General features: G+C 40.3%; 1 protein-coding gene across 1 annotated transcript in view; it reads right to left on the reverse strand.

Moving 5' to 3' along the window:
• Cbl (Cbl proto-oncogene) overlaps positions 1-16,013 on the reverse strand; it is a 48,855-nt gene that overhangs the window by 17,535 nt on the left and 15,307 nt on the right. The window contains exons 2-4 of the mRNA XM_090319343.1: positions 15,441-15,688; positions 2,594-2,740; positions 1,008-1,164 (exon numbers count right to left, since the gene is read on the reverse strand). Coding sequence (XP_090175469.1) covers positions 1,008-1,164; positions 2,594-2,740; positions 15,441-15,688 — 552 coding nt within the window. The remainder of the gene's footprint in view (positions 1-1,007; positions 1,165-2,593; positions 2,741-15,440; positions 15,689-16,013) is intronic.

Below are 16,013 nucleotides of genomic sequence, written 5' to 3' on the forward strand. Positions count from 1 at the left end.
GTCACTTCAAGGCAAGACAACTATGGTTAAGAATATAAAAATTCTGATCAGACAGGTGAAAACTTTACATAGACCAAAATTCAATAAATCAAGATTACAACTCTAACCAACAATGCTAAGTTCAAACAATGACAAATGAACAGGCCTATATGTGCAATTAAGTTCCAAATAAATGTTTATGCAAGTTAGCATACATATACTGGAGAAAATATGAAACGTAGAGGAAGAACCAAATGAGATTTTGAAATCACTACTATTTTAATACAATAGGAAAAAACTAGAAATATACATCAATATCCAATAACAGAAAGTGGATAAATTGTATTCATTTTCTAGTAGTTATAAAACAATTAAAATAATGAAAAAAAGAGGCTCACACCTGTAATCCTAGCTATTCAGATGGCTGAGATCTGAGGATCACGGTTTAAAGCCAACTTATAAGACTCTTACCTCCAATAAACCACTCAGAAAAAGCTAGAAGTTACACTGTGGTTCAAGTGGTAGAAGGCTAGCCTCCAGCACAAAGAGGCTCAGGGACAGCACCCGGGCCCCAGAACTGTCCCCCACCAAAAAAAGGTGCAAAAGAATATTTTATAACAAAGGAAGGGGAAAAGTCAGTCATATCAACATTTAATTTTTTTTTACATTTTAGACTAAATATATAAAATACAGGGTTTGGGGGTTTGTTTTTTTTTTTTTGTTTTTTTTTTTTTTGCCAGTCCTGGGGACTGAACTCATCAGGGCCTGAGCACTGTCCTTGGGCTTTCCTCAAGGCTAGTGCTCTAATACCTAAGCCACAGCACCACCTCTGGCTTTTCTATGTATGTGATACCAAGGAATCACTCTACCACTAGGCCAAACTCCTGGCTTAAAATACAGGATTTCTTCATATTATTTTTTTACTTATAATTTCTAAAATACTTTTGTCATAGACAAAATCTACACGCAAATTTTTATAAAAGCTTCCTCCTCAGAAAATCACCAGTAGCCCATTTTTAGTATCCTACCTGAAAGAGTCGTGTAAAGATATCAAATTCAAAAACAGAAATGTAATCATTGCAGGTCAGATCAATAGTAGATTTCAGAGCCATGGCCTCCAGCCCAGAACTGATGGGATGCACTTCATGTAGGGCCTGTCGAAAGCTCTTCCAAGGGACTATTGTCCTAGGGTGGGGTTGGGGTAAGATGAGATAGAAGGCACAAAATAAGACAACAGATTATTCTAGGCACTGTCATAATGGGGGGGGGGGTGAAAGGAGCCAGATTACACTCCTACTGCAATTCTTACAGGAGCTGTTATATATTTAGATTAAGAATAGCAAGAAGGGATCAAAGGATATTACTTAATTTTCTACTGAGTGAATAACAGAGAAATGTCACTATTTTTTGACAGACTATCATCTTTCTTCAGATATTTGTTCTGTTAAAGAAGCAGAGAAGCCATGCCCAATGGCTCAAGCCTGTAATCCTAGCTACTCAGGAGACTGAGATCTGAAGATCAAGGTTCAAAGCCAGTTTGGCAGTCATGTGTAACTCATATCTCCAATAAACCAATAGAGAATGGAAATGGGCTATGGCTCAAGGAGTAGGACAGTAGCCTTGAGTTGAAGAGCTCAGGGACAATGCCCAAGCTCAGTTCAAGCCCCATGACTGACCAAAAAAAAAAAAGAAAAGAAAAGAAAAGAAAAAAACCAAGCAGCAGAGATAGTTAAAATTTTCTTTTTATTATATGAAAAATGTGATGCCTCTGGCTAGACCTTTACTACTTACACACTCAGACTTATGTACTTCTTTTCTTTGGCCAGTCCTGGCACTGGAACTGAGGACCTGGACACTATCCCTGAGCTTCTTTTACGCAAGGCTAGCACTCTACCACTTGAGCCACAGCAGCAACTCTTCTGGTTTTTCTGTTTATATGGTATTGAGGAATCAAAACCAGGGCTTCATGCATGCTAGGCAAACACTTTACCACTAAGTCAGAGTCCCAGCTCACTACACACTCAGATTTAAACTGTTTAAGCATATAAAACATTCCATGTTCTTTTGCAAGCTAGACTGGAAGAACAGAGCTCTGACAGAGATGATGAAGAAACTGTTTTCTAGTGGTTAATTGGAGTAAGAGTCTCTAGTTCTTTAGAGCCAGGGTGGCTTTGAATCTGGATCCTAAGATCTCAGCCTCCTGAGTACAAGGATTATAGGCATGAGCCACCACGCCCAGCTCCAAATTTAATTCTTTACAAAATGATTAGAGAAAGCTTATAAGCCTGTAATCCTTATAAGGATTAAAATTTGAGGCTAAATCAGGCATAAAAGTCTGAGACTCCATCTAAAACAACAAGCAAAAAGCAGTACTAGAGAAGTAGCTCAAGTGCCAGAGCACCAGCCGAGCAAGCAAGAGGCCTTGAGTTCACACCTCAGAACCAACACACGCACGCACGCACGCGCACACACACAGAGACACGGACAAAAAGTTGATATTTACCATACCTAGGAAATGCAGTTTTCCCAAAGTCTATACCTCCTAAATTAAAACCATCTTAAACAAAAACTTATAAGCCTTAATTCTCAGGTTTAAATGATCCTTCAGACTTACTTTTCCCCAAAAGCTTTTCTCCAAAATTCTGCAGCATCTGCTTTAGTGATTCGAAATGTGTCTCCTTGAAAGAGTCCACTTGGAAAAATGCCTTTCAGTTCTGCAAGCATGTGACTGAAGATCAGGGACAGTTTGGTTAGGTTTCGCCTACAAATAAACAGAAGTAAAATAATTAAATAAGCCCATTTTATTTTAAATGCACTGAATTCACCATATAATATAAAACTAATATAAACATTAAAATACATTTAGTAAGAAGTTCTCCAAATATACTTTCCAGTCAATTCAGATACACAGAACTACAGAAAAGACAAGGAAAAATGTGCTGTTAATATGATCCTTAAATAAGACCTTCAGGGGCCAGGAGTTTGGCCTAGTGGTAGAGTGCTTGCCTAGCATGCACGAAGACCTGGGTTCGATTCCTCGGTACTACATACATAGAAAAAAAAGCTGGAAGTGGTGCTGTGACTCTAGTGGTAGAGCACTAGCCTTGAGAAAGCCAGAGGACAGTGTGCAGGACCTGAGTTCAAGCCCCAGGACTGACAAAAAAATAATAATAAATAAGAGTTTCAGAAAATTGTTTTGCTCTACCATCAAACAAAAGATACAAACATACTTAAACATAGTACATACTGTCGGATTTATTACCTACTTCCTCATTCTAAATGTTCTATTTTATTTTAAAACCTTCAATCTTGAATTTACAATCTTGATCTTAAATTCCTAAGGCCTCAATGTGCATTGGGTGGTGCAGGCCTGTCATGCTGCCTTATTGAGAGTTGAGATCAAGTATATTGTGATTTTGAACTTAGGGCCTGGACACTGTCCTTGAGCTTTCTCAAGGCTAGCACTCTACCACTTGAGACACAGCACCAATTCCGGCTTTTTCTTTTTTTTCTTTTTTTGCCAGTCCTGGGCTTGAGCTCAGGGCTAGAGCACTGTCCTCGGACTTTCTCAAGGCTAGCACTCTACCACTTGAGCCTCAGCACCACTTCCGGCTTTTCGCTACGTATGTGGGGTACCGAGGAATCGAACCCAGGTCTTCATGCATGCTAGGCAAGCACTCTACCACTAGGCCAAACTCCTGGCCCCCCCAATTCCGGCTTTTTCTATGTATATGGTACCAAGGAATCCAAACCAGGGCTTCGTGCATGCTAGGCAAGCATTCTACCACTAGGCCACACTCTGAGCCCATATACTGTGATTTGAAGCTAGCCAGGCATATACATGGCCTTTTTACAGCTAATAGGCAAGTGCAGTAGTGTCCACTTGTAATTCCTGATCCTTGGGAAGCAAAGATTGAAAAGGTCATGGTTCCAGACAAATAGTCAACTCTGCCCCACAATCCCCTCTCAGTGACTATGACTACAAAGACTTCATTACCAATCTAACACAGATCATGTTTCCACTTTTAGGTGTGAACTTTCATCTGATTATCATGGTTATCTTTATCATGGTTATCAAACAGCTACTAAGTATACTTCATTTTTCCTTGTACCAATAATTTGTCTTTATGTGTTCAAAAATTATTCTTAGGAATGGATGGCTCATGCCTGGAATCCTAACTACTCAGGAAGCTGAGATCTGAGAGTTGAAGTTTAAAGCCAGCCCAGCCAGGAAAGTCCATGCAACTTTTTTTTTTTTTTTTTTTTTTTTTGCCAGTCCTGGGCTTGAGCTCAGGGCCTGAGCACTGTCCTTGGACTTTCTCAAGGCTAGAGCTCTGCCACTTGAGCCTCAGCACCACTTCCAGCTTTTTCTATGTATGTGGTACCGAGGAATCCAACCCGGGTCTTCGTGCATGCTAGGCAAGCACTTTAACCACTAGGCCAAACTCCCGGCCCAGTCCATGCAACTTTTATCTTTAATTAATCACCAAAAAACTACAAGTGGAGCTGCGGCTCAAGTGGTAGGACACTAGGTTGAGTGAAAAAGCCAAGTGATAGGGAATGCCTAGGCCCTGAGTTATAGCATCAAGACACAGGCACAGAGGCACAGATGTGCATGTACACACGTGCAAGCACATACACACAGTTATATATATATATATATAGATATATATATATATCTTGAGGGTATGGGTGAGATTGGGAAAGAGAACAATGGAAGGTGTGACAATGATCAAAATGCACTGTACTCATAATCTGAACTCTGGGCCTGGGTGCTATCCCTAAGCTCTTCAACTTAAGGCTAGTACTCTATCACTTGCAGCTACTGAGCCACTTCCGATTTTCTTATCTCCAATTAACCACCAGGGGGGGAAAAAAAACCAGAAGTGGTGCTGTGGCTCAAGGGGTTGGGTGGTAGCCTTGAGCTTAAGAGGTCAGGGACAATGCCCAGACCCAGAATTCAAGCCCCATGATGGACAAAAAAAGAAAGAAAAAAAAAAAATCTCATGGACTTTTGTGCCCAGGCTGGCTTTAAACCATGATCTTCACATCTCAGCCTCCAGAGCAGCTAGGATTATAGTTGTGAGCACAGGCACTCGACTACTTAAATTTTTTTCAAAGAACACTGATTCTAAACTGGGAATGGTGGCTCATGCCTGTAATCCTAGGTACTCAAGAGGCTGAGATCTGTGGATCTCGGTTCAAAGCCAGCCCAGACTAAACACCCTGAGACTCTTGTCACCAATTAATCACTAGAAAATGGGAAGTAGGGCTGTGGCTCAAGGGGTAGAGCAGTCAGCCTTGAGCTGAAGAGCTCAGGGACAGCGCCCAGGCCTAGAGTTCAAGCCCCATGACCCACAAAAAACATTGCTTCCATCCAAATGAACTGACTATGAAATTTCAAGCCAAATCATGGTCAATAATCTGTGGCCTAAAAATGTTCTGAAATAGACATTATTGTTTGGTTAACACTATCCACTAGAGGGTCTTCATCAGGGTCTATCTTTGTCTTTCCTGGGTGAAATGCAGCAGTATGTTTGTTTTCTGTTGCTTTTTTTTTTGGGGGGGGGGGCGCCAGTCCTAGGGCTTGAACTGAGAGCCTGGGCACTGTCCCTGAGCTTTTGTTCAAAGCTGACACTCTACCACTTGAGCCACATCGCCACTTCTGGTTTTTTTCTGTTTATGTGGTACTGAGGAATAGAACCCAGGATTTCATGCATGGCAAGCAATCTACCACTAAGCCATACTCCTAGCCCATATAGCATTATGTTGACTGCTTCTTTTTTGCAAAATGTAGATAGATTCTTCTAGTCAGCTTTTCAACCAAACAACTACAGAGGCTTTGGTTGCTTTTTGTATTTGTCTTTTTCTTTTCACTCATAGTAAGCTATTTCTTTTCCTATTCTAAGTTCCTGTTTTATTTTCTAAAGGCACCTAACTAAAGTGGTAAAATCAGTATCACTCCAAACAGCTCAAATATAAGAAAAATACATGCACCCATCCTATCCCTCTTAACTATTTTCCACCTTGCACTGAGAAACCCTTTGATTGTTGTTGGCTAGTGGCTCTACCATTAACTAAAGAGGAAAACACATCCAGATAAGATCAAGAAACTTCACAGGGCTAGGGGGGTGGGGTTCTGTTCTTGAGGCCCTGGGTTTGAACTTGATTCTAGAAGACCTGCAAAACAATTTACTCCCAGTGAGTTTACCTTCAACTCATTAGCAGGATGCTAAACTGCACAATCAGAGACTTGAAGCTCAATTAGTTATACAACACTCTGGGTAAAGGTTAATTCTTAAAGAGCTTAGGGTTTCAAAAGACAGGCTGAATTACTGAGAAACTACAACATTTAAAGAACAATGCTAAACAAATATGAGAGAATAAGATATACAGTCAGCCTTCCTACCTGAGGGCTCTATATGCAGCTTCAGCCAATGAACAGTTTAAAATATTCAGGGAAATATGTGTCTGTATGAACACATATGGACTTTTTTCCCTTGTCGCTCCCTGAGTAATATAGGGTATCAAAATTTATACTGTATTAGATATTATAAATAATTTAGAGACAATAACTGTATTAGATATTATAAATAATTTAGAGACAATCTTTATGAAGCTTCCCAAAACATTGAAAAACAAATGCCTATCACACTTTGAGATCGCAACAGAATTCTTTCTAAAATAAACAGGTCTGAAACCTGCCTTCATGAAAATCTTTACTTGATTTTACCAATGTTGTCTTCTCTTAATCCTATTTGTATTTTTTTGTGGTTGTTTCTTTAGCCTTCCTCCCACTATCCCTTTAAGATATATTCCTAAAAACATATCACTGGTATTTTCCCATTCTTTCTCCTTCCATAGTCACTTGTCTTCCTTTACAATCTTAGGTCTTTGCAAATAATTCTCAAAACCATTGCCCTGGTAGCTTTCCAACTCCCTGCCATACTTCCTCACCTTAAAATATGCTCACAAGTTTAATATTCCTTCTCAAATCTGTTCTTCTTCCATGCTCTTGTGTTTACGAATTCAAAACCTTAAGAGTCATCTTGGCTTCCATTTCCCTTGTTCTGCTTATCTAACTATTTGTCAAGTTTACTGACAACAGTTTTCAATCCTATATTTGAATTATGGGCTTTTTTTTGGAGGGGGGGAGTCATGGTGCTGACACTAAGGTTTGAATTCAAGGCCTCTCCACTTGCACCACAGCTCTACCACTTAGGCCATATCCTCTGCTGACCCCACTTTTTGGTGCCATTAGAAGGTTAAACTTAAGGTACAGTTATCCGTGTTTAAAAAGGCTGCCTTCATCTCTGATATATATGTATATTCTTCCAGGCTTCTGTTAGAATTTCTAACCTTCATTATAACTTCAGAAAACTTCTGTTGCCTATTATGCATACGGTTCTGGGGATGAATAAAGCAATGAACAAAAGAAAGTTTCTAGGTTTGTTTTTTTTTTAAATGAAATTTATGTGCTTATCAGACAGTAAAGTCAAGTCCTTTTTGGAATGGGAAGAGAGAGGAGGTGAGAAGGAGAAAGAGAAGGAGGGGAGGGGAGCCATGAAGTGCTGTGTTTAGGAAGGATAGGCTTACAAGCCTCTCTGGGTGATCACCTTAAATGGGCGTTTGAAGCACAGCCAAGGAGTGAGGTTTCAAATGACCAAGCTATCTTACATGTTTGTATCTTTTGCTCTTCAAATAACTGTCCACTGAAAATCTACCAGGTGTCTTGTACAATGTTGGATCACAGACAAAACATACATACCAAAGTAACTGGACAGAAAGCATTCATAAATCTGTAAAGTATGCTGCAAAAAAGGAAAAGCTATTGACCACAAGGAAATAATGGCAGTAGACACCTAAATGTACTTCAAAGTGCTGACTAAAGTAATTCCTGAAGAGCAATTTAAAACATTCTCCTACTCAGCATCACATTCGTCCATGAGCCAGCAAACATTTCTTAAAACCAAGTGTGTTCCATAAGCATAACACTTTGCAACAGGAAATAATTACTGTCAGAGTGCTTTGTAACAGATCTTAATAAAAATTCTGCTCAGTAATATTTTAAAGCCTTATGTAATCCTAACTACTCAAGAGACTGAGATCTGAGGATCAAGGTTCAAAGCCAGCCCGGGCACGAAAGGACCTGAGACTCTTATCCCCAATTAACCTCTAGAAAATGGGTCGGACTGAGCTCTGAGCTGAAGAGCTCAGGGACAATGCGCCCAGGCCCAGGGGTAGGGCAGTAGCCTTGAGCTGAAGAGCTCAGGAACAGCTCCCAGGTTGAATTCAAGCCCCATGACCCACTCACACACGCGAAAAAGCCTTAGACTTATGGCTCAGTATCTACAATGTAAAGGGAAAAATCTGTCTTAGTATCTACAGAGACCAAGGAACCTTGGTGGGCTTATCTGAGCTTATTACAACATAAGCAATTATTTTTTTAAATTGTATTGGTTACTTTAAATTCACACAATGTATTCTAACAATTCTTCAAAGATCCACAAAGGAAATCCAGGAGCTGGTGGCTCATACCTGTAGTCCTATCTACTCAGGAAGCTGAGATCTAAAGACTGAGGTTTGAAGCCAGCCTGGGCAGAAAAGTCTATACAACTCTTACTCCAACACTACTCTGAAAAAAGCCTGAAATGGCACTATAGCTCAAATACTAGAGCACTAACCTTGAACAAAGGCTCAGGGACAGTGCCAGGAACTGAGTTCAAGGTCCAGGACTGGCAAAAAAAAAAAAAAAATCCACAAAGGAACAAAACTTCAGATTTTTGAAAATGCTGCACAGAGCACTTTCTGTTCCTAAATTTCAGTAGTAGCAAGTAATAGGTTCTTTTCTGTATAATGTTGGGACTAGCCTTGAACTTGAAGAGCTCAAGGACAGGGCGCAGGCCCAGAGTTCAAGCACCGAAAGAAAAAAAGAAAGAGAAAGAGAAAAAGAATTTTTAATTCTTACAGACATAACACAGAACATCAAAAATCATCTGTCTTTCCAAGTAAGACTCATGAAAATGGTTCAAAAATTCAAAAGAGGTTGGGCTGGGAGTATGGCCTATTGGTAGAATGCTCACCTAGCATGCACGAAGCACTGGGTTCAATTCCCTAGAACCACATACACAGAAAAGCCCGGAAGTGGTGCTGTGGCTCAACTGACAGTGTTAGCATTGTGCAAAAGGTGTCCAAGGACAGTGCCCAGGACTGGCAAAAAAAAAAACAACCAAACAAACAAAAAAATTCAAAAGAGGTTTATTTTTGCAAAGAGAAGCAAAAGAACTTTCCTTTTTAAAACAACAGTTTAGTTTGTAATTCTGAATAGAGTGGTTATAAAATTCTTTCAAAATTTAGGTTACTAGTTAGGCCTAGAGGTGATGCAAGCTCAACACTTAAGCGGTAGAGACAGGAGGATCTTGAGTTTGAGAGACCAGTCTAGGGTACATAGTAAAGAAAAAAAACAAAAACAAAACAAAACAAACCTACAATCTCCATAACTTAAAACTTCCATGACAAAGCAATGGCGGAAACCTCCAATAATTTAGACAAAATCATTTTGATTCTACCTGTGGGCCTAAGAGTTCCTTTCCAATGAGAAAATTTCAAAATGACTTAAAGTTTTAACACAACAGTTAACAAACACAAAATTATTGTACCACTTTAGAGTTGTATTCTCACAATAAGGTTGCAGTATTACCCACTCTTTACCATTGAGTTAATATGAACTGAAGATTTTCTTGGTTGACAATACTCAAAGGTGAAGTAATCAGGACCAGGAGTTTGGCCTAGCAGTAGAGTGCTTGTGCCTGACATTCACGAAGACCCAGGTTCAATTCCTCGGTACCATATATATAGAAAAAGACAAAAGTGGTACTGTGACTCAAGTGGTAGAGTACTAGTTGAAGAAAGTCCAAGGACATTGCTCAGGCTCTGAGTTTAAGCCCAGAGGGTGAAGTAACCAGTGTTTTATTAAGTATTTTATCTTCTAGTATTATTTCAGTGGTATCTACTTCTTGTCCTTGCTAAACACCAAAAACTATATACAAACACCAGTGTCATCCACAGAAGTGAGAACATATTTAAAAGACATTTATAACTCAGCAGCAGCATTCTTTGGTCATAGTAACCAGCTTTAAAAATAGATACAAGGGAACTTCTTTCAATAGAACTTCACAGGAAGTCAGTGATGTGCTGTTTAACTCTTATCTGCTAAAACTGTTTTTAAGGGGGAAAAAAAAAAAGCTTAGCCAGGCATGCTGGCTCACGCCTGTAATCCTAGCTACTAAGGAGGCTGAGATCTGAGGGTCATGGTTCAAAGCCATCTCAGCCACTAAAAAGTCAGTGAGACTCTTATCTCCAATTAAACACCAGAAAACCAGAAGTGGTGTTGTGGCTTCCGAGGATAGGGTGGTAGCCTAGAAATGAAGAGCTCAGAGATACCACCCAGGCCCAGGAGCCCAGAAGTAGGGTAGTAAGTAGTCTTGAGCTGAAAAGCTCTGGGACAGCGCTCAGGCCCAGAGTTCAGAGTTCAAGTCCCACGAGGGGATGGGGGTGGGGGGAGCAAGCCTGTAATATCAACACTGGAGGCCAAGATGGAACAATCTCCAGGGCAAGCCAACCCTAGAAACCACATGAAATTTGAAGATGGGCTGAGCTGCTTAGTAAGACCCTGACTTAAATAGTTTGTCAATAAAGCTAAAAATATCAATGACCTTTTATACTAAGAACTGAAGTGTATTAAATATTATACTCATGATCTGGCTTTTGAAGCCACCCCCAGTTCATAATAATAGTTACCATTAATCTTCCAGAACATTTAGTTAACTGAGTCACAGCTGCATAAAGCATAAGGGGATACAAAACTAACCAAGGAAATGGGAAAGTAACAACCCACTGAGTCTCCAACAATCCTCTCCTAACTCTACCAAATTTATTTGCCATCTTATGTATTCACTATGGTTATGAGTTAAAGAGGTCAAGTGCCCTTCATCACATATGCTAACTAAGTGGCATCACTGAAGAGTTCATCTTGATCACTTGGTTAATGTTTGTCATGGCCTGGCTCTACTATGAAGTTATTGAGAAAATATTTACTTTTTCATAAATATATTCTTTCCTGTTGTTTAAAAGGGGTTGCACAAATTTTTTCTCTGGCCTACAACCATGATCCCAACAATCTCAGCCTCCTGAGTAGCTACAATTTCAGATATGCTCCACCGGCTTCTAATTTTCCTTTTATTAATTTATTTTTGGCCAGTCCTGGGGCTTGAACTCAAGGCCTGGGTGCTGTCCCTGAGCTTCTTTTTACTTAAGGCTAGAGCTCACTCTACCAGTTGAGACACAGTTCACTTCTAACTTCTTCCTATGGTTAACTGGATATAACAGTGTCATGGACCCTCCTGTCCGATCTGGTATGTGGTACCAAGGAACGAGGGCTTAGTGCATGCTATGGAAGCACTCTACCACTAGGTCCCCGTTGCTGGATTTTTTTTTTTTTTTTTTTTGCCAGTCCTGGGGCTTGAATTCAGGGCCTGAGTACTGTCCTTGGGCTTTCTCATGGCTAGAGCACCATGGCTTGAGCCACAGCACCACTTTCAGCTTTTTCTATGTATATGGTACCAAGGAATCAACCCTGGTCCTCATGCATGCTAGGCAAGCGCTTACCAGTAGGCCAAACTCCCAGCCCCATTGATATTATGAGATGATGGCTCAGAAACATTCTGCCTGATCAGCTTCAATCCTCTAGCCTCAACCTTCTTAGTAACTAGGGTTAAAATGTGCAATTAATGCACTTGTCTATTTATTTGTTTATTGCTGGTACTTACAGCATGAGCTCAAGAGCCTCCTATTGTTCCTGCTTGGCTTTTTCACTCATGGCTATTAAAGCCATAAGCTAGAGCAGTATCTCCAATATACATTTAATTTAACTGTATATACTTATGAAATACAATATAATTTTACATGTACATTAAATGATTAATAGTTACAATATGAAAATACTTTTTTTTTCCGCAGCTGAGGACTGAACTCAGGGCCTTGCAACATGAAAACACTTTAAAATGAAAGATCTGAACTAAAGGAAGGGACTGGGAGCACGGCTCAACTGCTAAAGCAATAGCCTAGCAAGAAGATGGCCTTGAGTTTCAATCCCAGTACCATCAAAAAAGGGAAGTAAGTACCCTGCTTAAAGTCCCACAAATCTGGACAATCCAGCTGCACAATCATGTACCTGATCATATTACTGTACACGTTCATCCCACCACACATATTTTTTGATATGTAGGTGCACCACCGAGTAAAACCAGATTGAAAAACTATGCTGTGAAGAGTCTTTGTCAATAAGGGGCTGCAAGGAAAATAATCTATAAAACCTTGATCTAGTGATTTAAGAAAAAAACACTGTTCTGTGATATATAGGTCAAAGGTTCACATCAAGAGAAAATTAGGCCACTGTAAACAAAAGCAATGGAAAGTTTTTTGACTTAATCACACTCACACCACTGAAGTTAGAGAAGGATAAAAGAAGTACTATTATCAGTTCCAACTACACAGACAAAAGAAACTAATGAACTATTTAAAATGTAAATAATCAGAGTAAATACCATAAAGATAAGAACAGTTCAAGTTAAGAGGCATTAACTCCAAATACTTAAAAGTTGAATTTCAACCAAAGATGGATTATATTAGACAGTAAGCTGCTGGGTGTTTTGCATGTAGAGAAGGGCTTAAAGAAAGAGGAACGAAGTGCTAACTGAAGCTCTTCATTTCTTTAACAAACTTGATGTGTAGGATTTGAGTTTTCTGAAGAAATTTATAAGTCAATACACAACAAATAAATGAAGTAAAAAAATTGCTGAGATGGTTTTGAAATTGCCAGCTTTGCTAACATTTCATACCATGTATCTCTAGGAGGCATTCAGCTGGCCTTGTATGCTTACAGGCTGGCAAGGAAAACATTCTTGTAGCCAGCTTTTGAGCTTGTTCTTAAAATGTTCTAATTTAAATGCAGCTGTAGACCTCATAAGCATTATGGTTGTAGACCAACTCTAGGTTGGCACTATTAGAGCAGAGTGATTAAGAAAAAACTTTTACACATTCTACTCAACATTTATAGCCTACTTCTCCATAATGCTCTGGTTTTACAAAAGCTAATGCTGATTTTTCAGAGGCAGGCATGGGACAGTATCTTCGTATTTTCTCTCCATACACACTCAACCTGTATCTCAACTAGAACAATATGGAGTGAAATCCTCTTACTATGTGACTATATTCTCTGATAGAAAGCCACACTGGTATTTTTGCATCTAAAACCAGGTGTGGTAGTCACACCTGTGGTTCTAGCTACTGGGAAGACAGAGATGTAGGGGAGGGGAAATTGTGGTTTGAGGCCAGCCAGGGTATGAAGTTTGAAAGTCCCAGCTCAAACAAGAAGCAGAGTATGCACCTGTGATAGAGCTACTGTGACCCCAGCTATGCAGAAGCCATAGGAAGAATAGTCAGCTCGAGATACCTGGCCCAGAAAAAAATGCAAGACCCTATCTGGAAAATAGGTAAAGCAGAATGGAGCTAGAAGCATGACTCAAGTTGTGAAATGCTCGATGAACCACAAGGCCCTAGCATCCATTAAAAAAAAGGGGGGGTGGGACTAGAGTTTGGCCTAGTGGTAGAGTGCTTGCCTGGCATGCACCAAGACTAGGGTTCGATACCTCGGTACCACATACCTAGAAAAGCCAGAAAGTGGTGCTGTGGCTCAAGTGGTAGAGTGCTAGCCTTGAGAAAGCCCAAGGACAGTGCTCAGGCCAAGTTCAGTCCGCAAGACTGGCAAAAAAAAAAAGGCGGGGGGGGGGGGAGAGACATCCACAACTCTCTCAATTTATACAGTTTAATATCTGATATGGCATCCTTTAAATGTGACTTCCTCAAATGAATATATAAAAATTGAACTTTGGCATTTGAGGATAGGAAAGTTAGGGGGAAATGGGAGCAAACTATAAAAGAAATGACATTGATCAAGATGTATTATATTTACAACCCAACTTATAGAAACCAAAACTACTTTGTACAACTACTTAAATCTTTTTAAAAATGTGGCCTTCTCGGCCGGGAGTTAGGCCTCATGGCAGAGTGCTTGCCTAGCATGCACAAAGCCCTGTGTTTGATTCCTCCATACCACATACATAGGAAAAGCTGGAAGTGGTGCTGTGACTCAAGTGGTAGAGTGCTAGACTTGAGGAAAGCCCAAAGACAGTGTTTAGGCCCTGAATTCAAGCCCCAGGACTGGTGCAAAAAAAAAAAAAAAAAATCCTAGTAGAGAGCCAGGAGCATGCCCTAGGGATAAGAATTCTTGCCTAGTATACACAAAGCCCTGGGCAGGCAGGCAGGAGGATGAATGGGTGCCAGTGGCTCATGCCTATAATCCTAGCTACTTATGAGGCCAAGATCTGAGGATTATAATTTAAAGCCAGCTTGGACAAGAAACGTTTGTGAGACTCTTACCTCCAATTAATCACAGAGAAAAGGGCTTGAAGTGGTGCTATAGCTCAAGTGGTAGAGTGCTAGTCTTGAGCAAAAAGAGCTCAGATACAGCACCCAGATCCACAGCTTAAGCTCTAGAACTGACAAAAAAAAAAAAAACTTTATTTTTTTTTAAAGTCATATAACCTATTGCCTTTTTTTTTTTTTTTGCCAGTCCTGGGATTTGAATTCAGGGCCTGGACACTGCCCCTGAGCTCCTTTTGCTCAAGGCTAGCACTCTACCACTTGAGCCAAAGCAACACTACCAGCTCTTTCTGTTTACATGGCAGTGAGGAATTTAACCCAGGGCTTCATGCAAGCAAGGCAAGCACTCTACATTCGCAGCGCTTATTTTCCTTTTATCCAATGTTTATATATGCTACTAGTAAGATCTGACCTATATTTATTCTCAACCTCAAACTTCTTTTTTTTTTTCTTTCTTTTTTGCCAGTCCTGGGCTTGGGCTCAGGGCCTGAGCACTGTCCTTGGACTTTCTCAAGGCTAGAGCTCCACCACTTGAGCCTCAGCACCACTTATGGCTTTTTTCTATGTATGTGGTACCGAGGAATTGAACCTGGGTCTTCGTGTATGGTAGGCAAACACTCTACCACTAGGCCAAACTCCTGGTCCCTCAATCTTCTTTCTTTCAAACTCTCCATCTACACAAAAATTTTCATGATCTTCAGAAACTCCAAAGGACCTACTATCCACAACATTTTCTGTGACTATATAAACCACTGCTTTTCAGAGATAAACAAACCTAACACAACCTAGCATGTTACAGTCTTCTCCAGGGTAACCTTTTACATATACCTTTAAAACATGTCAACTTTTCACGACTATGCATACAAAATTCAAACCAACTCAAAGACTTCTACCATTACCAATCCAGGCAGGCACTTACAGACCTGCACCAATATTTATGTAGTGTTTTTCTCCATTACCTAGGCTGGGAATTCTCCTCATACATTCTTTCTTTGCCCTCTTTGAAGAGGCTTATGGTCTGCTTAGTTTTCTTCATCAAATTCTCCATGAACACCCTAAAGTATTCATTTTCTCCAAGTGTTTCCATCTTCCCCTCATATCGTGATAGGACAGTACGGAGATGCTGGTATGTGTCTGGCAGCAGGTCTAGGATGTAAGGTGGACTATTCTTTAACGCCAGCTTTGGGTTCTGACACAACCGTACCACCTGCAACAAAAGAAAAGAAAGGCTATTACTAGAAGGATAATAAGGACAAGTCCCCTTTTTTGTCAATCATGGGGCTTGAACTCAAGAGTCTGGGTGCTGTCCCTGAGCCTTTTCACTCAAGGCTAACACTCTACCACTTTGTTTTTTGTTGCCAGTCCTGGGCTTGAGCTCAGGGCCTGAGCACTGTCCTTGGACTTTCTCAAGGCTAGAGGTCTACCACTTGAGCCTCAGCACCACTTCTGGCTTTTTTCTATGTATGTGGTACTGAGGAATCGAACCCGGGTCTTCATGCATGCTAGGCAAGCACTTTAACCACTAGGCCAAA

This window comes from Megascapheus bottae, chromosome 27 (assembly GCF_031878675.1).
Source record: "Megascapheus bottae isolate mThoBot1 chromosome 27, mThoBot2.hap1, whole genome shotgun sequence".
NCBI classification, from domain to species: Eukaryota; Metazoa; Chordata; class Mammalia; order Rodentia; family Geomyidae; genus Megascapheus; species Megascapheus bottae.